Source organism: Schistocerca gregaria, chromosome 1, assembly GCF_023897955.1.
Source record: "Schistocerca gregaria isolate iqSchGreg1 chromosome 1, iqSchGreg1.2, whole genome shotgun sequence".
NCBI lineage: Eukaryota > Metazoa > Arthropoda > Insecta > Orthoptera > Acrididae > Schistocerca > Schistocerca gregaria.
Window position 1 is genome coordinate 1,197,837,290 of NC_064920.1, and position 26,245 is coordinate 1,197,863,534.

Consider the following 26,245-nt stretch of genomic DNA (forward strand, 5'->3'; position numbering starts at 1 on the left):
TGGACTCACACGCAGGCGGACGGCGGTTCAAATTCCTGTCCAGCCATCCGCAATTACGTTTCCCACGATTTCCCTAAATCGCTCAAAGCGAATTCTGGGACGGTTCCTTCGAAAATGACGCTGCCAGCTTCCTTCTAAGCCGTTCCCCAGACTTTAATGACCTCAGCATAGACAAGGCGTTAAGCTCTAATCTTCCTCTCCTAAACAGGGAAGCTCTCCAATAAGGTCACAATACTCGAGCTGAAACGTGTTCCGTAATTCCACAACAGAATGGCTTCAGCGCACCTGTCCAACGGCCTTCTTTTAGGCAATGTGCATGACCTGCGTTTTTTTCCAGTCTCTTGGAATCAGTCGTTGCTCCAGAGAAGCCTACCGCAGATGAAGTGAGGGGACCAGAACTGCGGACCTAGGGTCCCTGGGTGTGTCGTACGCCGGGACGCCTTCTCGGTCAAGGTCGTTTCATTTTAAAACAATACGCGGTTGGCGAGCTCTTGCGTAATACTTCCCTCTTGAGATAAACGACCCAGTCATTGACGCCCTTCCTCCAGCAACAGCGGATGTGCCATTTCATTCCCGGCAATTGAGTCGGACGATCTCAGCGAAATGAATCAAGCGCGTCAAATTAAGTTCTGCTTATGTTTATAAACTGCTACTACCGTCTTCATCATCATTGACTCGCAAGTCGCCGAAGTGGCGGCAACTGAAAAGGACTTGCAATACGGCGGCCCATCTTCCCCGCATGGGGCCTCCCGGCCAACAATGCCATACGATCATTTCATTTCACTGTCTCGGTGTTTTCGGTGGCATCTTTCCACTAGGTCCATCTATACGTCTACGCACATACCCAAATTTCTTTAAGGAATTAATTTTATTTACTTCGTGGTTATAGCCTGTTATCTGGATAGATAAAGTTGGCCATAAAACTCACATATTTCTTCACCATAATTTTTACAACTTGCTATGTCGTACTGCTGCACTAAAACTGATGCAAAAAAAACCGGTAAATGCAAAACTACTTCCTGCTACCACAAAACTGTTAGTGGCCACAGTGCCGCTGTGATTATTACCACTAGTACATTTATCTCCTATAGTGACGTACAATTCCCAATTTTTCACAAACACAACTTTTATTTATGTACGTTTACAATGTTGATGACTGAACAACAAAAGAAAGGTAACAATAACGATGCCTGTAAAAGTCTCCTAAATGAGGCAAACAAAAGTTCACTTCTAATTTTCCTCAAATTTTCGTGGTAACACACCCACTAGTAAAAGTCCAATTCAGAGACGAAGAAGTAATCTTCAGTGGTCCAAGTCCGCGCTGTCGGCATCCAGAGTGAACTGAACTTAGGGGCGGATTCTAGCTGTCTCTGGCCGATCAGGTTTTAGCGTAGCGATACGTGGACTTAGACAACCCCATCCTCTGTGGTGTAATGTGGGTCACCGGCCCTCAGGGGCTACCTTGACTATCTCCTTTCGTCGGCCACCCTTAATTTTGCGCAATTAACTCGTCTCAAGTATTGCAATGTTTTCCACATTTAGATCCGACCTGAAACTGCGCAGCCACTATCTGCTGCGTTCCCCGGGTGCAGGAAGACACGACAGCTGCGTTTCCACTGAGTCCGCAGCTCGTGGTCTTGCGGTAGCGTTCTCGCTTCCCGTGCACAGGGTCCCGGGTTCGATTCACTGCGGGGTTAGGCAGTTTTCTCTGCCTCGTGATCACTGGGTGTTGTGTGTCTTACACCATCGCTTCATCATCGTTGACTCGCAAGTCGCCGAACTGGTGTCAGCTGAAAAGGACTTGCAATTTCGGCGGCCCCGCCAACAGTGTCGTTTCCACTGCTGCTATCCGTTCACCGTCCACTGTTCTATCTCAGAATCCACGTCTCTGTAAGCGTTCGTACTAAAAAAAATCGCTCGGAAATGCGAGCTGCTACAGTGGTTATAAGTCTTTGGACTCTCACTTCGGAGGACATCAGGCTCTCTCTCCTTTCCCTACACTACGACGAATGCTAGAATGGTTCCTTTGGAAGACACAGCCGATTTCCTGTTGCATCCTTGTCCAATACATGCTTGTGTTCCGTCTTTAATAACTTCATCGCTTCCAGGACTTTCTACACCAATTTTCTTCTAAAAGACGTAATTGCTAATAGTTTTCACTATATTATGAGCTGGATGCTCAAGATAAAATAAAGTTCGTGGTAGAAACATACTTCCCGAACTCCTCTTTAGAATTAAGTGGATGAAAAAATATGCGTTGAAAGGGACCGAAAATCCAAAGAGAGCGAGCGAGCGAGCGAGAGAGAGAGAGAGAGAGAGAAGAAATTTTTTCTCAGACAACGCCCCTGGCCACAAATCGCATCGTCAACGATAAAACAGAGGGGAATTCTTGGTAAAACCACCGTATTTGCAAGCGAGTTTCTGTTTTACTTCTACTGCGTGCCACGACTAAGGAACATTTTGGCTGGAAACCTACTCCGTCCAGCTAGGAGGTTACAAGTGGCCATAGTACCTTGATTATGGGTGTGCTGTGGAATGAGGACATCAGGTCCAACATGTCTTCTCCTCCCAGAGTTACTATTTTGGCAATTCTCTTGATACTTTCTCAGTTTGCTAATATTGCATACTTTTACGGGATCCGTTCAATTACATTCTTTCTCCAGATGTAAACTTTCATAGGACTTAATACCAGAAACGAATATACTAGTATGATATTTTTGGAAAACGATGTTCAGGAATCAAAAGTCAGTTGGTGTCTCATTTGATTAGTGCATTTGCTACATACAACACAAAATGGGCGTCCTGAGGAAAAAAAAATCGCAAGTACGAGGGTTGTAAGTTAAATAATGGCAACTATTTATTCACAACCGATAAAAAAGAGTTACATGTTTGCACCTGTTACTGTCCTTCAAAGTAGTCACGAGCGTTGTGTAGAACCCGTTGGCAGCGATGTGGAAGGCGTAGTATACCGTTAGCAGAGCCTGTTCTGCTGATGGTGCGAATGGAGCGGTCTAAAGCTATGGTGATTGTCGTGTACGTCTGTGATGCTGTTATCCTAACGCGTTACGTTCCTCCTTGGTAGACCGGCAATGCACAGTATTACTGTTCATTTCTGGAGCATCACCTGTGACCAGCTGAGCGAAAGAAGCGGCGACACTTTCTGCGCAACCCACCCATTATTTTGCACGACAATGCGCGGGCGCATACAGTTCAAGTTGTGGCTGCTCTGTTCGGTGGATGGGACTGCGAAGTACTGTACCATCCACCATACTCCCCGGACTTAAGTCCTTGTGACTTTGATGAAGCAACCACTTCGTGGCATTCGCTTCACAACTGTTCCGGAGATTCGACAGGCAGTAGACCGCTCCATTCGCACCAGCAACAGAACAGGCTCTGCTAACTGTATACTATGCCTTCCTCATCGCTGGCAAGGAATTCTACACAATGCTGGTAATTACTTTGAAGGACAGGAACAGGTCCAAACACGTAACTCTTTTGTATCGGTTGTGAATAAATAGTTGCCACTATTTAATTTCCAACCCTCGTATAAAACTTATTGACACCTGAAGACATATACTGACAAGCACAGCACAAACATGACAGCTACTTTAGGAAGCCAACGCCACCTGGACTGCACAAGTTTTTTTTATCAACCTCTGATCCGTTGCGAAAATCCGATAAAGCTTTGTGTAGTTGTGTTGTAGAGTGTCTCTAGTATTCTCGTCGACTGTGTCACGTCACACTTTCAGTTCTGTGAGCACGTGAAGATGTTTAGAGTAACAGAGTCTCCCCCGAGGGTGAAGTACCTGCTAAAGGGTTCCGCCTGATTACAGGCATCCCACATGACGTAACTGTCGTGCGTTTCCCCCTTCACGACAATGCTCGGCCACACACTGCAGGCGTAGCAGCGGCACTCCTGCAGCGTTCTCGATGTGTAGTGATCGAGCAGCCAGCCAGGTCTTGCCGCTAGGAAGGTTGGCCGCGCTTTCCGGTGTGGCCCTGCCTCGCTGTATCGCTGGAGACACCGGCTGCCGACGCCGCTGCAGTCCCAGGCGCCTGCTGCACGTCTGCGCTCTGAGCAGCTCTTAACTTCCCGCGCTTCGTGTTGCAGGCAGTCGTGCAAGCTGTTCTACCGCGCGGACCCCCTCAAGATCGTGCGTGCCGAGGGACAGTACATGTACGACGAGAAGGGCGGCCAGTACCTCGACTGCATCAATAACGTGGCTCACGGTGAGTCCACGCCAGCTGCCTGTTCTCTCTCTCTCTCTCTCTCTGTCTCTCTCTCTCTCTCTCTCCTTCTCTTCTTTACCGCTACTTCCTACCTTCCTCCTCGCTGTTGTTTCTTCAGCGACTGTGGGTATTTATTATGTACCGTAAGGTACACTATATACCCGGTGATCAAAAAGTCAGTATAAATTTGAAAACTTAATAAACCACGGAATAATGTAGATAGGTACAAATTGACACACATGCTTGGAATGTCATGGGGTTTTATTAGAACCAAAAAAATACAAAAGTTCAAAAAACGTCCGACAGATGGCGCTTCATCCGGTCAGAATAGCAATAATTAGCATAACAAAGTAAGACAAAGCAAAGATGATGTTCTTTACAGGAAATAGCCGAGCGAGGTGGCGCAGTGGTTAGACACTGGAGTCGCATTCCGGAGGACGACGGTTCAATCCCGTCTCCGGCCATCCTGATTTTGGTTTTCCGTGATTTCCCTAAATCGCTCCAGGCAAATGCCGGAATGGTTCCTTTCAAAGGGCACGGCCGACTTCCCTCCCTGTCCTTCCCTAATCCGAAGAGACGGATGACCTCGCTGCCTGGTCTCCTTCCCCAAAACAACCAACCAACTCAATCTTTACAGGAAATGCTCAATATGTCCACCATCATTCCTCAACAATAGCTGTAGTCGAGGAATAATGTTGTGAACAGCACTGTAAAACATTTCCGGAGTTATGGTGAGGCATTGGCGTCGGATGTTGTCTTTCAGCATCCCTAGAGATGTCGGTCGATCACGATACACTTGCGACTTCGGGTAACCCCAAAGCCAATAATCTCACGGACTGAGGTCTGGGGACCTGGGAGGCCGAGCGTGGCGAAAGTGGCGGCTGAGCACACGATCATCACCAAACGAAGTGCGCAAGAGATCTTTCACGCGTCTAGCAATATAGGATGGAGCGCCTGGTTCTAATAAAACCCCATGTCATTCCAAGCATGTGTGTCAATTTTTACCTCTCTATGTACATTATTCCGGGGTTTATTAAGTTTTCAAATTTATACTGACCTTTTGATTACCCCATACTTCCCAGTAAACTGTCGATTCTTTAAAGAATCGAAGTCGCAGCTTAAAACATCTGATTAGTTTACAAATCATTTAATATGTTACACGTTTAACGTTAAGCATGTTAACGAAAAAACAAACTAGGAAAGATTTCAGGTTATGATCAAGTTTGTTGGATGTCGCTAAATGCTCTCATTATGTTACGATGGATGAATATAGTCTGGGTAATTTGAGCTTCATTTTAAACAGAAGCAACGTTTTCACGCCTATAGATGCCTATGACGCCATATTTCCTGAACTATGTGTCAGACAATGATATGAGGGTTGCCCATAAAGTAATGCACGCATTTTTTTGTTCAACATTTCTTTATTGAACATGATGAGAATTGCACACTCGAAAGAATGGTGTTTTGTCTACACGCCGTATGTTTCCATGTAATCTCGATCCCGTTCTTCGGCCTTCCTCCAGTGCGAAATAAGGCCGTGCACGCCCTGTCGGTACAAATGGTTGTCCTGGTGGCGGAGCCAGTGCTGCACTGTGTGAATCAACTCGTCATCGTCCTCAAAATGTCTTCCGCGAATGGCATCCTTGAATGGCGAGCGACAACATCAGCTCGCTGTAACATGTCAGATGTCACAGCAAGTGAATGGTCTCCCCGACCGCTGCAAATCGTGGGGCTCCGCCGAACCGCCTTCTAATGACCCCACCCTCCGTGTCCAGCGACTAACTGTACTGCTGTTGACAGCAGATGTTCCGTAGACTTTGCACAAGCGTTAGGGAATGTTCCCAGCAGTTTCTTTCTCTGCAGTGAGAAGTTAAATGACGGCACGTTGCTTGTAACGTACAGTACCTGCAGACGCCATTTTCAAACTGTCCTGCAGCTGCGCTACCTGTCGGAAGTGGCGGGAAATTGGCGCGCTCACTCAGGGAACTTCATAAAGTTTCGCATTCCTAGCATTTTTTTCGAATGAGGAAAAAGATGCGGTGCATTACTTTCTGGGCAACCCCCGTATAATTTTGCAGATACATTTAGTGGAATGTGTGGATAATGTCTGCAGATGCTGCTGCGAATGGAATCGGTAGTAAAGAAATAATAAATTAGAACGTCATGTCTGCTACTTAAGTTTTACTGCATGAATAGCGGAAATGTACCAAACAATTATTTTTTCCTTTCATAATTTTGTAGGGGGTATCAACGAGAGAAAATTTCGTAAGGATTTGAAATTATGTGTAAAGTTTGTTGCAAGTCGCTGAGTGGATTTATAAAGTCCGAATATTTGCGCACCGTCAGTTACGCTGGTTCGAGACAATCATACGGTTTCTAACTGTAATACTTGCGTTATTGCATTGAATTTTTAAAGAAGAGTATGGCTCTTAATGAGTAGATTATGACAGCATTTTAAATTCGGTCAATAACTACGCGTAATATTGAAAATGAAATTTTTGTTACCCCTGGAAGCTGTTAGATACGCAACTTGCAACTAGTTTTGGGTACTGGTTCCTCGATCGTCGCTAACGTATTGATAACAAAGATTGTAGAGAAATTTGTGGTTTATAAAGGACAATACGGAATCTATGTGTACAGTTCTCTCGTTGCATAAGCCGTGCCATGTCTCAGTTGTAATTCGAGCTTTCGAAGGCGATCACCCCCTTCTTCAGGGGCTGACTTACTACCGGAACCTGTGTGTGTCTCTCTCATAAAGTGGAGGTCTGGTTTCCTATTGGTGGAGTGGCTTCGCCCAGGCAGGCAATAGCGTGCTCAAATACAGGAGATAGACCGTGGAGATATGTACAGGATGTAGTGTCGGACATGGACACGATGGGAGAGATGGCCGTCAGAAGCGACTGACACCTGAGACATATAAGCACAGTCCAAATAATTTCTACGTTTATTACAGTGTTAGTTGAGAACATGGCCCTCCAGGAAGCGCAGAGTTATAGCACCAGTCTCATGGATACAGGATGGTAGCAACGGTTAAAAGCTCTTGGAAAGGAACGTAATATTACAAGGTGAATACGGAATAACAAACAGATGCAGAGTCAAATTACAAGACAGAGAGAGGCATTTGGTCTGACTGTCAGCACCTTGCAGACGCTGAATAGATGCTAAATACAAGAGAGTGGGGTTCAAGGGGCAATCAAGTGGACGACGGTTCAATCCCGCGTCCGGCCATCCTGATTTAGATTTTCCGTGATTTCCCTAAATCGCTCCAGGCAAATGCCGGGATGGTTCCTTTGAAAGGGCACGGCCGACTTCCTTCCCCATCCTCCCCTAATCCGATGAGACCGATGGTCTCCTCTCACAAAACAACCCCCCAACAATCAAGTGACTTCTCGCCCCACCACCTGATTGGTTGTCCAAAAAATGCTGGGTGGGCTACGGCGCAATTTGGTACGGGCTCTGTGCCGCTGTACTGCCTTTGGACTTTGCTCCATTAATTCAGCACTCTTCTATTGGCACGTGTATTTATCTAGAACGGCTGGGTACGGAAAGCAGCATCTAAACGAGAGATTACCAGCTGTTCCTTCCCCTTCTCCATATCCCGGCCGGAATTAAAGGTTAGAAAGAGAACGGAGATCGCCTCCTGCACCACAAGTTCCCTCTGAAATCAATTTTTTTTTAATTTTGGTTCTCTGTGAGCGGTCCGTTCTCAGCTCCCAACTCTTCTCTTCCAAGGTTACGGCCATTGTACACTGACCAGCTATAGTAGCATCACCTGGCGAGGAATGACTGATAGTCAGAGATAAGGACGGTGCATGCATTATCAGTGAGGGAGTTGGACTGAGGGTAGATTCGGATGGCCCGGAGGCTCGGCACGAGCATTTCGGAGACTACACGACTAGTCGGGTGTTGCTGTGGTGAGTCTCTTAAACTCGTGGCGAGATCAAGGTGCAGCCAGGTCCAGACGTCATGGGGTTGGGCAACCACCCCTCACTGCAGATCTTGGACGTCGTAAGCAGGGCGGACCGGAAAAACAGGACGAGAAGCGAACTGTGGCAGAGCTAACATCAGACTTTAATGCTGGGCAGACTAGAAGTGTGTCTGACACGCAGTGCACCGAACACTCGTAACGATGGGACTCCATAGCCGACGACCCATGCTTGTGCCAATGTTAACATCAGGACATCGGCCACTACGACTGAAATGAGCCGAAATTCTAAACCTAGCTTTCAAAAACTCGTTTAAGATAGAGGACTGCAGCACCATTCCCCCATTTCAATTATCGAACAAACGAAAGAATGGCTGACACAGTGTTTAGTGTATGTGGGATCGTAAAACAGATAAGATCCTTAGACGCCAGAAAGGCATCTGGTCCAGACGGTATCCCCGTAAGATTTTATGTTGACTGTGCTACAAATATAGCAACATTCTTGTCCGTCATCTATCAGAGGTGATTGGAACGGCGGGAAGTTCCACAGGACTGGAAGAAAGCCCAGGACAGAGCAATCTATAAAAAGGGGAGAAAATCGGATGCACATAATTACCAGCCAATTTCACTGACATCGATTTGTTGTAGAATCATGGAACATATTTTTTGTTCAGGCATAATGACCCTTCTAGACTCTGAGAAGCTCATCTGGAGAAACCAGCACGGTTTTAGGAAACAGTGGTCATGCGAGACACAGCTGGCCCTCTTTGTACATAATATACAACAGGCTCTAGATACCGGCTCCCAGGTTGATGCCATATTTCTCGACTTTCGAAAGGCGTTCGACTCAGTTCTGCACTGTCGCTTGCTACAAAAAGTGCGTGCTTGCCGTTTATCCCATGACATATGCGGTTGGATAGAAAGTTTTCTAACAGACAGGGAGCAGTATGTCGTCCTGAACGGGGCAACTTCAGCAGAAACAAGCGTAACATGAGGTGTGCCCCAGGGCAGCGTAATAGGTCCTCTGCTTTTTACTATTTACATAAACGATCTGGTTGATGGTATTGACAGTGGCCTTAGACTGTTTGCCGATGATGCTGTAGTCTACAGGAAGGTAGTATCACACGAAAGTTGTGAACAATTCAATGAGGATTTGCAGAAAATAAATGCGTGGTGTAATGACTGGCAGTTATCTCTCAATATTAGTAAGTGTAATCTACTGCGTATAACACGGTGAAAATCCCCATTAATTTACGATTACAAAATAAATGCCCAATCTTGGGAAGCGGTAACATCAGTCAAGTATCTGGGTGTGACTATTCGAAATGATCTCAAATGGAATGATCAGATTACACAAGTAACGGGTAAGGCGAACTCTAGATTGTGTTTTGTTGGTAGAATCCTGAAGCGACGGAGTAACTCAACAAAGGAAATAGCTTACAATACGTTAGTTCGTCCAGTCTTGGAGTACTGTTCGTCTGTGTGAGACCCTTACCAGTTGGGTCTGATTCAAGAGATTGAGAAGGTCCTAAGAAGAGCGGCAAGATTCGTGACTGGTACATTTAGCCATCGCGAGAGCGTTACAAATCTCATAGAAACTTTGAAGTGGGACACACTTGCAGATAGACGACGCGCTAAGCAGAAGGGGCTGCTCTCTAAATTCCGAAATCCAATCTTCACAGAGGATGTAGAGCATATATTATTACCAGCAACTTTCAAATCGCGTAATGATATTATTCAAGATAAAGGGAAATAAGAGCTCGTACTGAGGCGTTCAGACAGTCTTTTTCTCTCGCGCGATCCGCGAGTGGAAGAGAGGGGGGGGGGGGGGGGGGGAATATGGAATATGACTTTGGCGCGAATTGTGCCCTCCTCCACACACCGCTTGTTGGCTAGCGGAGTATATAGTAGATGTAGATGACCATCGGCACTGAACGGTGTCACAGTGGCAGATCACTGCTTGCTCTAATGAACCCCGACACCTTCTTCATCACACCGATAGAAGGGCGCCCATCCGTTGTCTTCCAGGGGAACACTTCCTCGACACCTCTACTAAGGGACTGAGACAAGCTGGCAGCGGCTCCATTATGCCCTGGGGACTACTCGCGTGGGCATCCATGTGTCCTGTGGAGCTCGTGCAAGGCGCCATGAAGGCCAAGGAGTATAGTACGTTGATTGCAGACACATACACCCCTTCATGACGATCATGTTTCCCAACGGCAGTGGTATTTTTCAACAAGATAATGCACAATGTCGCAAGGCCAGGTTGTGATGGAGTGGTTCGAGGAACACAGTGCTGAGTTCCAATTTACGTGCTGGCTCTCCAACTCGCCAGATCTGAACGTGATTGGACTCGTCTGGGATGTGGTTGAACGTGGCGTCAGAGTTCATGGCTCCCCTCCTTGGAATTTACGGGAATTAGGTGAGTTGTGCGAGCAGATGTGGTGCCTCCTCCCTCCAGCGACCCACCAAGATCTACCACGACGCGTCGCCACTGTTATCCGTGCCAGAGGTGCACATATCGGCTACTAGGTAAGCAGTTGGTCACAATGTTCTGGCTTTGATCAGTGTACATCTGTTTAATTTACTTGCACAAAACCGAACTTTTATCGCTTCAGAGTGCAACAAGACGAAGCGCCTTTGCATCTTCTTGCGAATGTCTATATTTTGCTACCCTTGCCTTTTCTAATTGCCCGAACTTGATACGACGTTTATGTTCGGGACAGCGCTCGGACAAGACGCGGCTTGCCTGCCCGATCTAATATTCGCAAAATTAACATGGCAGCTTGCAAGAGGTAGGTAGGCTCCAACCAAGGCAGACTTTTGCTGAACGCAGCATTTCTTCAATTTTACTCGGTGAATGGAACTCTCAACTTATGGCGTACTTATCTAGTATGTAGACTCTTTTGCTCTAAACTGCTCCACAGAAAGGAAGGAATGCCATTTCGCTATTTTCCCCTTTTTCTGTTGGCTAAATAGGTTTGGGCTCTTGTTTACTGGGGAATGCGTGTCTAATTTGGTGCGGTTTGTATCTGCTTTTTGTCAGTATGTACTCCAAGTGTTCCATTGGAGACCACGGATATTGTATGAGCCCTGTATATTATAGTATTATTAGCTGCTGCTGATTTCCTTCATATGGAAAGATTTCTACTTGTCAAAAGGGGAAAAAGGCCTTGACCTTGAATCGACATAAGGACTTTAATGTTTGCATGGGCATAAATTTAGTTTAAAGTTTTCGTAGGGTTATGTAGGGTGATTGGAAACGCCGAGAAAGTCTCTTCGCGCGATTAGTTTGTCGTTCGCAGCACAGCCCGCACAGGACGTCATCGCTCTGTCGATAATAAACGTTAATCGGCTGAGCTATCGTTTGACACCGCACGTTGAACGTAAGTGCTATGATGAAACGTCTGCAGCACGCTATCAGTTTGTTTTCAGTTTAGGCACTCGATGGGGTGCAGAACGTAACCTGGTGCAGTTGTTTCCAGTGAGCACGACCTTGTCGGCACGAAAGACAAGATGAAGCACAAAAAGGTCTAAAATACGCTTTGAGGTGACAAAACTAAACAACGAGAACTCCAAGTTAGTATTTTAGAATTAAGCACAACGAAGCTTCAATCAAAAGGCAGCTAGCACAACAAATGACAATTGCATCAAACAGATAAACGTCGTTGCAGATACTGCAAAGGAACAGCTGATTCATAACGCCACCATCACCAAGAAACCACGCATACATAATTCAATAAATATGCTCATTGGGGAAAGAAGGGAATACAAAAATTCTAGGAGTGGAGAGTGAGAAGAAAACTACCAGAGAAAGAAAAAGTTAGTAAGCAGAGAATCAAAGAAAGCTCAAGGTTGAAAGAACAGTACACTAAAATTGAAGACATTATAAATAGGTGGCATGTAAAAACAAAACAAAAACCTAACAACTAGTTAAGGCACAATTTGCAGAAAAACAGAAGTAGCCACAATCGTAAACAAACATGGAGTGTGTATCGTAGACAATGATGATTTAACAGAAGGAAGGAATACATAGAGAAGTTATATGACGGATGCTGAATACTGAATGAATAGAAAAGTTAGCAGATGTATTACAGGATGAACGTAAACCATAAATGTTCAGAGATGGCCGGCCGCTGTGGCCGAGCGGTTCTAGGCGCTTCAGTCCGGAACCGCGCTGCTGCTACGGTCGCAGGTTCGAATCCTGCCTCGGGCATAGATGTGTGTGGTGTCCTTAGGTTAGTTAGGTTTAAGGAGTTCTAAGTTCTAGGGGACTGATGACGTCAGATGTTAAGTCCCATAGTGCTTAAAGCCATTTGAACCATTTTTTTGTTCAGAGAAGAATTCGATAAAGCATTAGGAAACTAAAGCCAAAAAAGGTTCCTGAATGTGATGAAATAATTAGAGAGATACTGGAAGGACTAGAGGTCGAAATTATTTTTTATGTGCATGGAAAACCACAAATCTCTGTACCTAAGCAGAAATCTTGTATACGAAATCCACATCAGATAGATATGAAGAACATCATACACAATGTTGCTAATCCATTCCTCCAAGATTCTCACAATTATCATAAATATCAAACAAAATTAATCTAAACCTCGCTGACGATCAGTATGCATTTAGGAAAGATAGAGGAACTAGAAAAAGATTAATTAGCTTACGAACACTGTGCATAAAAATGATCGGAATTAATAAACCACTGTTAGTAGGCTTTAACGATTTAGAAAAGGCTTTCGACTGCCTAAAGCAGTCACAGAGACGGGAAAATAATCCAACAGCTTTACAGGAATCATATAGCACTGAAACTATGTGTATGTATCTAGTTACAGCTGAGAGCTATTTGTAGAAATGCATTTATATTTGTCATTAGCCGTATACATAATATTTATTCTTGATCTGTTACAATTAATTAAACGATCATCAACTGGAAGAAAAAGTGTAACATCTGTTAGTTTAAAAGTGCATATTTCTCGTAGAAGGCACTTTCGTATATCACATGTGACGATGACAAAACGTGGGATGTGGCATAAGCAGATTTTGACAACATCTTGAAAATTTAGATAAGTTGCACATACACCTGAGGAGAGTGTGTGCAAATTACCTAAAAGTACCAACAAACCAAGTCAAGTTGATATTTCTGTCCACTTTTTTTTATTATTCATTTTCAGCTAGTTAGAGAAGGATAAACTGTTGTAGGACTTCCCCCTGCCGGTTGTGTTGGTAAAGGGACGTTATATACAGCGACAGAGAGATAGATAGATAGAAAGAGAGAGAGAGAGAGAGAGAGAGAGAGAGAGAGAGAGAGAGAGAGATAAGGGAGGGGTAGAAGACGAGAGATCACGGTGCTGGGATCTGCTTTCACAGTTCACTTGCAGGGCAACTTTCTCCTGTCGAATGATTGCGGGCTTGTGTGATTAGAAACTACTGCTCTTGGCGGGCGGCAGTATTAACATCAGATACATGTACGTGCTGGCCTCATTATGCTACTGTCTAGCAGTGCGTCATTAAGCCGTCATGAAACGCTAGAGCTCACGTTCTCCCTTTTTTTCCTTTGATAGGTTTTAACCGTTTATATTGCCAAACTCTGACTGATTTCTTCGACAGAATCAAAACAGAGAGGAAAGCGTGTCGTATTGCAACTGGGTAAAGTAACGGGGAATACCAATAGACGCGGGACTGCACACCCTCTGTAGCAACCCCCTCCCCCCCCCCCTCCCCCCCCTCCCCCCATTCTCCCCTCTCGTTTCATATCTTTCTTTAGAGCAGACTCAACTCCACTCTTCTTTTTACTTCTCTTTCTCGCTTCTTAAGGTCCAAAATGTGAACACTGATTGTCAAATCGGTTTTTTAAGAGAGAGTAGATAACAGCTGACTTAATACACAAGTAAAGGTAAACACATTTGCTCAGATCGGTATCTGACCGATTACAAGACACTAGGTCAGGATTCAACCCCTGCCAGTCGTATGATATTTTTCCTACTAGTTGTTTCACATGACTTAAGTGTGTGTCTAATAGTAACACGTAAAATAAAATACAACATGTGACATCAAAAATTCTTAAACTCAGAGTAAAACATGTGAAAGCGGTATTTAACGTTCTAGTAGAAGTAAATGAAACATGACATTGTATGAAAGGTGATTAAATGCAACTAGAAGTACTTGCATTAAAAGTCTAGATGGCCGACAGCGCAGGACTCCCTACCGAATGTTTCTTTTTCCTGTGGTGGTGGGGGCCCAGGTTCCAGCCGCGTATGACCAGTATAACCCGGTGTGCGACGTTGTTTACACTAGTAACATCCTGAATACATCGAAATAGGTATTAAAGTTAACCCCACTCTGTCCTGTTGCCATTTTCGATGGACGAAGATCTTCATTGCACCAATAGCTTTAGTAACTGTTCTTTCGATGCCTTGTGAAACACTTCTAAAGTAATAGTGTTCAAATAAAATCTTCTGAGTTATTAGACCGCGTCATATTTCTTCTAAAATGATCGACGTTTCGACCCCTCTGCGGGGATCTTCCTCAGGATCTTCTACTGCTCTAGCAGTAGTGGACAACCGAAGGTTCAGGACGATCCCAGCAGAGCGGTCGAAACGTCGATCATTTTAGAAGAAATATGATGCAGCCTAATAACCCAAAAGATTTTAGCTTCAGTGTCAACGGTCACAGAAGCCTGCAGACTTCCTTAATGTTCAAATAACTGATGGGAAAGTATCCGGAAAGTCGACACTCGCCGATATCTCAACAGGAGAACATTCTGCCAATTTCACCGGCAAGGCTGGTCACTCCTGTTAAGGTGTTTCCCATCGGGTGTGACAAGTATGGCAGTGTGCAGGACTCCATCTCTCCTGTTTTTCAATTCCTGCACCCCTACCTTCGTCTACACGTGTTTTTGCCTTGAAAACGGCAGGGTGCGTCCCGATGAAATATCGGCGGTTGTCGACGATGTCACCAGGTTGTATTCCCATAAGTTGTGTCAACATTGTATAAGTCGCGAGAAACTCAGGTCTTGCTTCTAAATTATCTTGAATATTTCCTCCTACATGTTTTCTTTATCCAAATGTGTACCAAATGCGTTTTTATTCTGGATGCACATATGATCTTTGAAGTGAATCTTAAAATTCCTCCCCACTCGATCTTTCACCGTCCAGGTAATTGATCTTATAGACCCTGGATTCCAAATATTTATTGCTATTGTTCCCAACTTTGTGGCGTAGCCTACAGGGCTACCTTTTGTTCGAAATACAGTTTTAACTTCAGTTTTTATCGCAACCTGCGCAACTCTATCTGAAAGTGCACCATGATATGGCATGGCAACTGTGGCCGCAATTAGAAAGCGACTTAATGCCAGTCAACATGCTGCTTTACTTATGTAGATCCTAATAATCATGGAAATTACTTAACGCAAGTGTACAGACACAAATCAGACATGGCATTTAGCAATTCCCCCAGTCCCTTCCCCCAAATGCTTCCCACCCTAGCCGACCTCCAGGGGTAAGGTCTCTGTCTGATGCGGGAAGTACGGCCGTGCGTGCGACTCCATCTCTGGTTTCTTTCAGTTCCTGGATCCTTGCCTTCTTCTTCATGTGCTGTAAGAGAACTTCTTTTGAATTCTCACCCATCTTCTATTTGGGCGTTTGATTCGATGGAAATTGTGCAAGAGCATGAGGTGCAGTTTGATCCAGAGCTTCCACAAATAATTTACTATTTTTCTGATGAAACTTGAATTATCTCGCCATTTATGTTACAATTGGTAGCTCTGGCCCTGTTGCCAATGTCTGCATTTTCTCCCCCACCAGGTAGTGTGCTGGGTAATTGGCCTCGAGTAGAGGCTGCACGCAAAGCTATAAGCTACCAAATTATGCCCTGTTGTGCGAGATATTGGTGGCTCTTATCAGCAGAGCAGTTGCGTTCTCTCTTTGTTGGCAGCGTGGAATTTTTATCTTATCAAAATGTAAGGCATATAAGATCTGATTGTATAGTCCATGTCTATCAATGTATCACTGATTATAGAGGCCTAATTCATATCTGTTTTATAGCCAAGCAATAAAATGCTATTTTACAGTTTACCAGTAACTTATTGATTCATTAAAAGATCGAATTCCACTGTATAAAACAACTTCAAATATCTGATAACTTTGCAAATGAATTAAAGTGTTAAATATTTGACGTTAAGCTGAAGTTTTACTGCATGGACAACGAAAATATTGTAAACAAACTTTTTTTCTTTCATCGTTTCATTGGGGGCGTAACAGGGAAAAAGGTTCGCAAAGGTTTGAAATTGTGGGTAATTTTTGTTGGAAGTCGCTAAGTGCTTCCATTCTCAAATAGTGGGTAAATAATGTCCGGGTATTTGCGTGCTGTCAGTAAGCTGCCTCAAGACAAACACACAGTTGCAGCGATTGTTGTCTTTTTATGTTTAACATAGGAATAAACCTCTTGACGGGTCGATTATGACAGCATTTTAAATGTTTTCGTTCGATCAATAATTACGCAAAGTACTCCAAACCAAGTTGTTGTTGCCCCTGGGACCTTTAGACAGGTAACCAGAACCAGTTCTGGGTTACGGGATAACAGATTATAGGTCTGTTATATTGGCCAGGGACGCAACTACCCGCTAGTGCTGGTATAAGACCCACTACAAATCTTACAGCAGGAAAAGAAGGTGAAGGTGAAGGTGAAAGAAGGTGAAAACCTTGTTAAAGAGTTGACCAAACTTATCAAAATTACGTGGAAGAAGGAAGAGATACGATCAGAATGGGAGTTAGTTGTCACTGTACCAATCCATAAGATAAAGCGAAAGAGATTGTAATAACTACAGAGGGATCGCACTGCTCAATATGAGCTAGAAGTTCTTATCCTTGATAAAACTGGAAAAACCAAGGCCATACCGAGTAAATAGTAGGGGATTACCAAGGAGGTTTCAGGTCAGGAACTCTACAACTGACTATATGTTTACGATGAGACAGGATTGGCAGAAGTATTTGGAATTTAACAAACCAGTATATGTCACATGTGTAGATTTTTCAAAGGGATACAGTAGTATCCATAGAGCAAGCCTGCACAGTATCCTCAGGGAGTTTGGAGTACCTGAGAAATTAAGGAGCCTGGTAAAAGAGAGTACAACAGAGATGAAGGACAAAGTAAGTTAGCTAATTAATTATCCCAAATTACTTGAAGATATATCTACATGATGACTGTGGGTACATAAAGGTGAGGCGTTGTCACCCAAATTATCTAGCCTTGCCCTTGAAAAAAATTAGTCACATGATCAAAAGAGTAGGAAAGGGCATCAACCTGAATGGAAATCTGCAAGTATCAGCATGTGCAGATGACATAATAGCTGTATGAGAGTCGAGAAGAAATGATAAAAAAGTGGAGGATTTGAGTTCAGGGAAGGTGGGCTTGTGAATCAAACCAGAAAAGACAGAAGGAATGGAGCTAGGTAGAAGGATGAACCACAATGTGCCTGGAAATTTACAGGTGGGAAATATGAAGTTGAATGTAGTTGAGAACATTAAATACTTGGGATCATACTTCAACAGAGGAATAATATCCAGCTAGAAGTAAACCAACAAACTGTTTTTGCTTTCACACGTGCCTAACAGTCAGAAACGAAATTATTACTGCACACCTATTTCAAGTAATTTAAGTTCACATTTGTTCTGTTTTTGTCGACTTTTTGTGTCAAAACAGATACAGGTCTGGTTTTGAGTGTCCATGTTGGGGTTATGGACACCTGAAGACCTTGACTACACAGAGAATCAAAATCTTATAATTTTGTATAATGTTTTCACTGATGTACCATAATTTTAGTTTTACCTCATATCTTTTGGTTTGGCTCTGTGCTGCTATGGGTACTGGAGGAGCCCCATCGCCACAGACTGAGGATGCAATGTGAATACCACTCAAGATTTCTCTAGTGATTCTCAGTTGTACAGCTCTTTGTAGGAGTTATGGCGAATGGGACACATTTGATCAAGACTTTTTGAAGGTAATTCCATTTGATAGTCATAGTTCAACATTACAGTGGAAAAGCAAAAAATAATATAATCCCAACAACACACTGACTGGACACAATTTACCTCGAACAAAAATCAATTTATGGAAAATGAGTGACCAGACTGGGATGTTTCTCTCCTCCTACAGTGGGGCACTGCCACCCAGCGGTGGTGCGAGCGGCGTGCGACCAGCTGTCATTGCTCAACACCAACAACCGCTTCCTGCACGATAGCCTGGTGCTGTGTGCCCAGAAGCTCACCAGCCTGCTGCCCGAGCCACTCCAGGTCTGCTTCCTCGTCAACTCGGGCTCCGAGGCCAACGACCTGGCACTGCGGCTCGCCCGTACTCACACTGGCAACCACGACGTCATCACTGTGGACCAGTAAGTCTGCTTCTCGTATGCCTCTATGTCAAAATACTCTCTGCCAACTGTGCAGAAAACTCTTGAGCTTGTTGCAGGTGATGGACTCCACTTGGTGCTCTAAACTAATATCAAACCGCAACTTGCAGCCATTTTGGTATTATTTCTAAAAACATTATTGTTTTTCCTAGTGGTTGCTGAGTACTTTGGCACTAATCCCTCCATTTTATTTGTTTTTCTGATTTCAGCATAACAAAATTAAGCAGTGATAAGAAGATAGTCATCCTACTACATCAACAGTTAACAACATTCTTTGAATGTTGGAGTTGCGTTACATCCTTTTTCACTAGCTAGCTGGATATATAATTTTAGCTGAATTTCCCACTAGGGCTTTGTTCAGTACTATCCCTGTTCCCTCTCCTCCTATTGTAGGAGAGATTCTATGAGTGTACACGCACACCTGTTGCAGTGCGTACCACGGTCATCTATCCTCCCTGATTGACATCTCGCCGTACAAGTTCAATAAGCCAGGAGGACAGGGGAAACCCGAATGGGTGCACGTGGTAAGTACAGAAAGCAGTTTCCTACTCTAACGTGTCTTTTGAGTAGAAAATTCCATCCATTACACAGAAAAATAAAGTAAAAAACAGTTTCAAATGACAAAATACTAGTTACCTTTGTCATAATATTTTGTTACTCCAAACCTCGATAACAGATGTGGTTCAATTATGTATGTAGTAAAAAGCATTGTCGAAGTATCCTCATGCAACCATAAGCCCAGACTGGTCAAAATGTCTGAACATCAGTGCTGGCATTAGGTGCATTATTCTATGTGATCTCACAGATTTTTCAAAAAGGTTTAGTTACTGGAAATTTGTGCATCAGTCCAGATGTGTGATTGATTCTGAACATTTCTCTTACCAACATGATCTAGACTGTATTTTGTTCATAAAATCACAGTTTTAGCCCTGCAGATGTAAATTTGTCATCACAGATGACAGGGCTAATACTGTTGGAGTTCCTATTAAGATCAAAAGGCAAAATCTTACTGTATAGTATTCAGTATAGCCCTTTTGATTTGAAGTATATGTTCCTTCTGGTTTTCACATATCACAGCATTGTTAGATCATTACATAGCCTATTCCAGCACACATCTATTGGGGGCAATCCTTGAGTGGACGTCATGGTATCAACAACAATCTTAGCACCAAATGTCATTCACATATGAGCAGAACTGTGATATCTAGTGTCCCACAGAATATTTCATTAGTGACTTGATCATGAGAGTGACTTACAAGAGCAGCTATACTGCAATTAATCACAATTCCAGTTTGGGCAAGGCTGTTAAAATTGAGCAAATGCTCTGAACATTTTGTGGCCCAATACAGCCAGAGGTTGGAAGCCAAGTTCATCATAAACCTGGAGAGGAACTGTCCAGTTACAAACCAATAAAAATTGAGAAACATGGCACGGTTGATGTAGTAAGACTGGTATGCTACACATGGCTGAAGGCTTTTTAAACTTAGTGTGGCCTGCTGTACTGCCCACATGATTGTGCATGTATCTGAGAGGGTCTGTCTATTGAAGTCACATACAGCTATGGGCTTTGTCAATGTGAGGTACATCAAAGTTTGTGATGAGCGTATCTATATTAACATCTGGAGAGAGCTTGAATTATTAAATTTTGTCATGAGTTGCCTGGTGAGGACACCAAATGATGTGTCTTATATAACAATGAATTTCCAATGTCCTCTGGTCCGATGTTTGTCTCTCTTTCCCTTCTTCACCAACTGACATTCTGGGCTGGACTAAATAGGTATCTCTTACTTTCACAAGTGTTCCAAATGCACATCCTAAGCAATCTGCTGCTGAAGGCTGTTCAGAATAACTTGAAGAAGGATGTGCGTTAAAGTCTTGCTGCAATTTTTGCCACATTGTGAAATGATTTTTGGTTAAGAGTTGTACCGTACACTTGTGCTTTCATTAATCTGTGATTTTATTTCTACTGGAAATGTGGTGTGAGTTCTTTGTAAAACTGGATGCCTTCTACTTCAGATAGCTCCATAGGACAGCATTCAGTGGTATAGCTAAGAAATATTCCACTTCTTTGCAATATGTTCACTATTATTCAGAAAGAACTGTGTGAGGTCTGTAGTACCTTGGTTCACTGTGTTGTATGTGAAAGTTATGACAGATAGCATTGTGTCCTAATCCCTTTGTTTGACATTAATGTGCATCGAGAATATATCTACCAACATTTTATTAAAACATTCTGGCAAGCCATATTTCTGTGGTTGGTAGCCACTGTGGGTGGTGTCACAACATAAAATTAGCTCTGATACTAGTGTTTACTCGAAAACGTTTCCACATTCAGAGATCAACACACAGGGTTCCCCGTGCTTCAGTGTATCTTCTAAAAGGAACTTTACAATTTCTGGTACTTCATCAATTGGCACATCTTTCGTGGGAGCATATTTAGTGACATTATTTTCCATTGATTTCCATTTGTCAAATTTGGAAACCTCCACAAGAGGTCAATTGTAATTCACTGCAATGGCACTGCTGCAAGCAGGGTTGGTACCAGATGCTCTTCAGCTAACTGCAGCATATTTTTCCATCACTGGCATTCCTTACAGTGGGTCACATAGCTTCTAAAGGGTTGGTAGAGACCTGGCTGGGGTGCCTGTGTCTGATTCCATCTAGAGACTTTACAAACCCTAGGTGGTCAGATGTTGGAGCATTGTGGAAATACTTCAGGATAGCTGACTGCAGATGATATGGGATGATGAGCAACCATTTCTGCTCCACTGGCTCATACACTCCTGGAAATTGAAATAAGAACACCGTGAATTCATTGTCCCAGGAAGGGGAAACTTAATTGACACATTCCTGGGGTCAGATACATCACATGATCACACTGACAGAACCACAGGCACATAGACACAGGCAACAGAGCATGCACAGTGTCGGCACTAGTACAGTGTATATCCACCTTTCGCAACAATGCAGGCTGCTATTCTCCCATGGAGACGATCGTAGAGATGCTGGATGTAGTCCTGTGGAACGGCTTGCCATGCCATTTCCACCTGGCACTTCAGTTGGACCAGCGTTTGTGCTGGACGTGCAGACCGCATGAGACGATGCTTCATCCAGTCCCAAACATGCTCAATGGGGGACAGATTCGGAGATCTTGCTGGCCAGGGTAGTTGACTTACACCTTCTAGAGCACGTTGGGTGGCACGGGATACATGCGGACGTGCATTGTCCTGTTGGAACAGCAAGTTCCCTTGCCGGTCTAGGAATGGTAGAACGATGGGTTCGATGACGGTTTGGATGTACCGTGCACTATTCAGTGTCCCCTCGACGATCACCAGAGGTGTACGGCCAGTGTAGGAGATCGCTCCCCACACCATGATGCCGGGTGTTGGCCCTGTGTGCCTCGGTCGTATGCAGTCCTGATTGTGGCGCTCACCTGCACGGCGCCAAACACGCATACGACCATCATTGGCACCAAGGCAGAAGCGACTCTCATCGCTGAAGACGACACGTCTCCATTCGTCACTCCATTCACGCCTGTCGCGACACCACTGGAGGCGGGCTGCACGATGTTGGGGTGTGAGCGGAAGACTGCCTAACGGTGTGCGGGACCGTAGCCCAGCTTCATGGAGACGGTTGCGAATGGTCCTCGCCGATACCCCAGGAGCAACAGTGTCCCTAATTTGCTGGGAAGTGGCGGTGCGTTCCCCTACGGCACTGCGTAGGATCCTACGGTCTTGGCGTGCATCCGTGCGTCGCTGCGGTCCGGTCCTAGGTCAACGGGCACATGCACCTTCCGCCGACCACTGGCAACAACATCGATGTACTGTGGAGACCTCACGCCCCACGTGTTGAGCAATTCGGCAGTACGTCCACCCGGCCTCCCGCATGCCCACTATACGCCCTCGCTCAAAGTCCATCAACTGCACATACGGTTCACGTCCACGCTGTCGCGGCATGCTACCAGTGTTAAAGACTGCGATGGAGCTCCGTATGCCACGGCAAACTGGATGACACTGACGGCGGCGGTGCACAAATGCTGCGCAGCTAGCGCCATTCGATGGACAACACCGCGGTTCCTGGTGTGTCCGCTGTGCCGTGCGTGTGATCATTGCTTGTACAGCCCTCTCGCAGTGTCCAGAGCAAGTATGGTGGGTCTGACACACCGGTGTCAATGTGTTCTTTTTTCCATTTCCAGGAGTGTAGTTCCACTTATGCAATGTCTATGCATTAAGTGGATCTCTCCTTTGGTTGGTTCCTCCTCTTTCAAAACTTCTAAGATTTTCAGAAGTGCTGGATCGTCTCTCTGTTCAGCAACAATGTCATTTAATGCAGTGATGGTTGATATTTCTTCCACACTGCTGTGTTCCACCAAAGTATACCTTGAAAGGCAGTCACTGTTCTTGTGTTTGTATGTGTTTTTGTAAAAAACTATGATATTGTACTTATGAAGCCCCATTGCCCACCTCACCAGTCCACTTTATGGATCCTTCAGGCTAGTCACCCAGCACTGTTAATGGTGATCTGTAACAATGGTGAATGGTTTGCCAAAGAGATATGACTGAAACTTGTTGATGGCCCAGACAACTGCAAAGCAATCTCTCTCATATGTAGAGTAGTTCTTCACAGACTTGTAGAGTATCTTGAAAGCATAAGTTATCATCTTTTTAATAACCTTCTGAATTTGCACTAGAACTGCACCTATCTCATAACTGCTAGCATCATCGGGAAGTTCTGTCCTGATATTCTTGTCATACATTGCTAGAACTGGAGAAGATGTTAGTGCTGCACTAATGACAAGGAAAGATGCAGGAAAATTTTGACACCTCTCTGCATGCAGCAGTACTTGCAAGGGATATACTTAGCTACAGAAATTGTTCGTGAATCGACTGGTGTGTGAGCTCATTCCGAGAAAACTTCTCACAATGAATCTGCCAAGTAGTTGGAAAATCCATGACTGCTTTTATTTTGTTTGTATCATTCTAAGTACATTTATCAAAAGTCTTCAATCCTGTCACTATTCATTATCTATATAGTAAAATTTTTAAGTATATGAGAAAGCATTTAAAAGACATGTATAAATACTAAAATACCCATGAACATGTACATGGCAAAATTAAAGTTTCCACGCACAGCCAGCTTTCAAAACTTGCACCACAATTTACAATAGTCTTACTCAAAAGATAATAAATATTTCATCATGCACACTGTTTAATTAAACCCTAAAACCATTCCTCTTAGAGCAGTTGTATTCACATATGAATTTTTATAACATGTGAAATGCAAGAGACTTGTCTTTTCAGTCACTGGCTTTCAGCAACCATTTATAACAGGGGACTTTAGACAAGCAAGTTCAATATTTCCTACTGTGACTAGTGTAAGTTCTCTTCCAGATAGAGTCACGATTCATCTACTTTAATTTGCTGCAATATTATTATAAACATTTCCTGTAGTGTACATGTGTGTACATGTGTACATGTGTGTGAGTGTGTACATGTGTGTGTGTGTGTGTGTGTGTGTGTGTGTGTGTGTGTGTGTGTGTGTGTGTGTGTGTGTATGTCAGGGAGGGAGGGAGAGAGAGAGAGAGAGAGAGAGAGAGAGAGAGAGAGAGAGAGAGAGAGAGAGAGAGAGAGAGAGAGAGAAGTGTACTGATATGCATGCACAAGAATGTTAGTGAACACCTTCCTGCGTGATATTTGTAAATGCATGATGATCCACCCCACAATCTTGAAGATTTTTGGATGAATAAAACCAATAAACAAAGAAGCCCTAACACTAGGTGTGGAAGGATTTATTCAATGTATTCCCAAAAAACATCATCCAGGATTTTCCATTAGCATATTAAATAAAACAAATATAATTTTAGCTCAAACAATGAGGGTTCATATTAAATATAAGCAAGTTTTCACATTAAGATAGAAATTCGGTATAACAGAACTATCAGTATTACTTAACTATTAGAACTCATAATTTGTCTTATAATGAGCAAATGTTCATTACATATATTGTTACTGAAACTTATTTTAGCTAAAAAAAATTATAGTGAGAACTGTGTTCCACTAACATACACTAAGTTAGTTCTCTGATGCATTTCAGGCTCCTTGCCCAGATGTTTACAGAGGGAAATACCGAGATGTTGACTACCCTGGAGAAGACATGGGAAAAAAGTACGCTGGAGACGTCAAGGAAATCTGCAGGAAAATCAGGGATGATGGTCGTTCAGTGTGTGCGTTCTTTATTGAGAGTCTGATTAGCTGTGGTGGGCAGATAATTCCGCCACAAAACTACCTACGTGAAGCCTTCAGGTTAGCAGATCACTAAAATTAAGTAATTATCAGTTTTATTTAAGGCAAAGGTACAGAAATTTGGAGTTATACTACTACTTTATTCATTCTGGACACACAAGGGCCATGATATTTCAAGTATTTTTTATGAACATTTTGCTCTGACTCCTGTATATAGACCAGTGTACTTCTTTTTTTATGTGTATGTGGAACTTGTCTTTCCTGTTTAAGTTTTGGTTCATCTCGAAAGTTTTGATGTTGCATTTTTTCCTTCATGGTTCACACTTCCAGATGTTTTACACCTGATCTCCATCTCTTGTAGGTCTATTTTTTCTTTACTTATCCAAAAAACTTGTAAAAAATCCAATGCCTAAATCTTGGTGGTTTCATTCATGCCATGTTTCTATAAAAGGCAGTCATTCTTATGTTCATCACAATGGCTGCCTTTGAATTCAAAGTTCATCAACTTTCAGATAACTTTGGGTGTGTACAGTATTGTTGAGTTTGGGCCTTTTCTCTATTTGCTATATGTTCATGTTCCACAAACATTATAGTTTTAGTACAAGCCTTTAATTAATGTGCAAAAGGAAGAGCAGACAGAGTACTAAATATTGTGGCATTCCATAGTTTATGTTTCTAATTTATTCTCTGCTCGTAACATGTAATTTCACATGCATGTGCAATGTCATGAAAGTATAAGTTACAGCATTACTTCTTACAATATGCTATATTGCTATATGCTATAATTCAAACAGTAATAGTAATAATGGCGTGTTACAAGGGCCTCCCGTTGGGTAGATCGCTTGCCTGCTGCAAGTCTTTCGATTTGATGTCACTTTGGCGACTTGCACATCGAATTTAAACAGTAGGACAATAATTTATTCCATGATGAGCAGTTGACATATAGTGGAGATGCTGAGTCGTAGATAGGCACAACAAAAAGACTGTCACAAATAACCTTTTGGCCAACAAGGTGTTCATCAGAAATAGATAACACACACATGCGCACATGCATGCACATGCACACACCCACACACACTCACTCACACAAGCGAAATTCACACACACATGACTGCAGTCTCTGGCAACTGACGCAAGCTTTGACAGTCATTTTGTTGTGCCTGTCTGCGACAACTTTTCCTCTATATAGTGAGTGACAACTTTCCCTTTCACAGTACTGTTACATTCCATCCTGGATTTTCCCTTGTTTGATAATGAGCAGTCAGTGTTACATGCAATTTACTATTTTACTTATTTCTAGAAGTAGATCATTGCTTAAATTATTAGTAATGTTACATACAAGTTGTAAGAGCATTTATGGATAAGCCACTGCTCTTGAGTCATTTTTTAAAGGTATCTCCTCACAACATTATAAGCCAATTAGGTAACAAATTACTAAAACAG

The 26,245-nt window shown here is 43.5% G+C and overlaps 1 protein-coding gene across 1 annotated transcript in view; it reads left to right on the forward strand.

Annotated features, from left to right (window-relative positions):
- LOC126284717 (5-phosphohydroxy-L-lysine phospho-lyase-like) overlaps window positions 1-26,245 on the forward strand; it is a 115,007-nt gene that overhangs the window by 61,525 nt on the left and 27,237 nt on the right. The window contains exons 2-5 of the mRNA XM_049983854.1: window positions 4,112-4,230; window positions 18,308-18,542; window positions 18,991-19,084; window positions 24,654-24,862. Coding sequence (XP_049839811.1) covers window positions 4,112-4,230; window positions 18,308-18,542; window positions 18,991-19,084; window positions 24,654-24,862 — 657 coding nt within the window. The remainder of the gene's footprint in view (window positions 1-4,111; window positions 4,231-18,307; window positions 18,543-18,990; window positions 19,085-24,653; window positions 24,863-26,245) is intronic.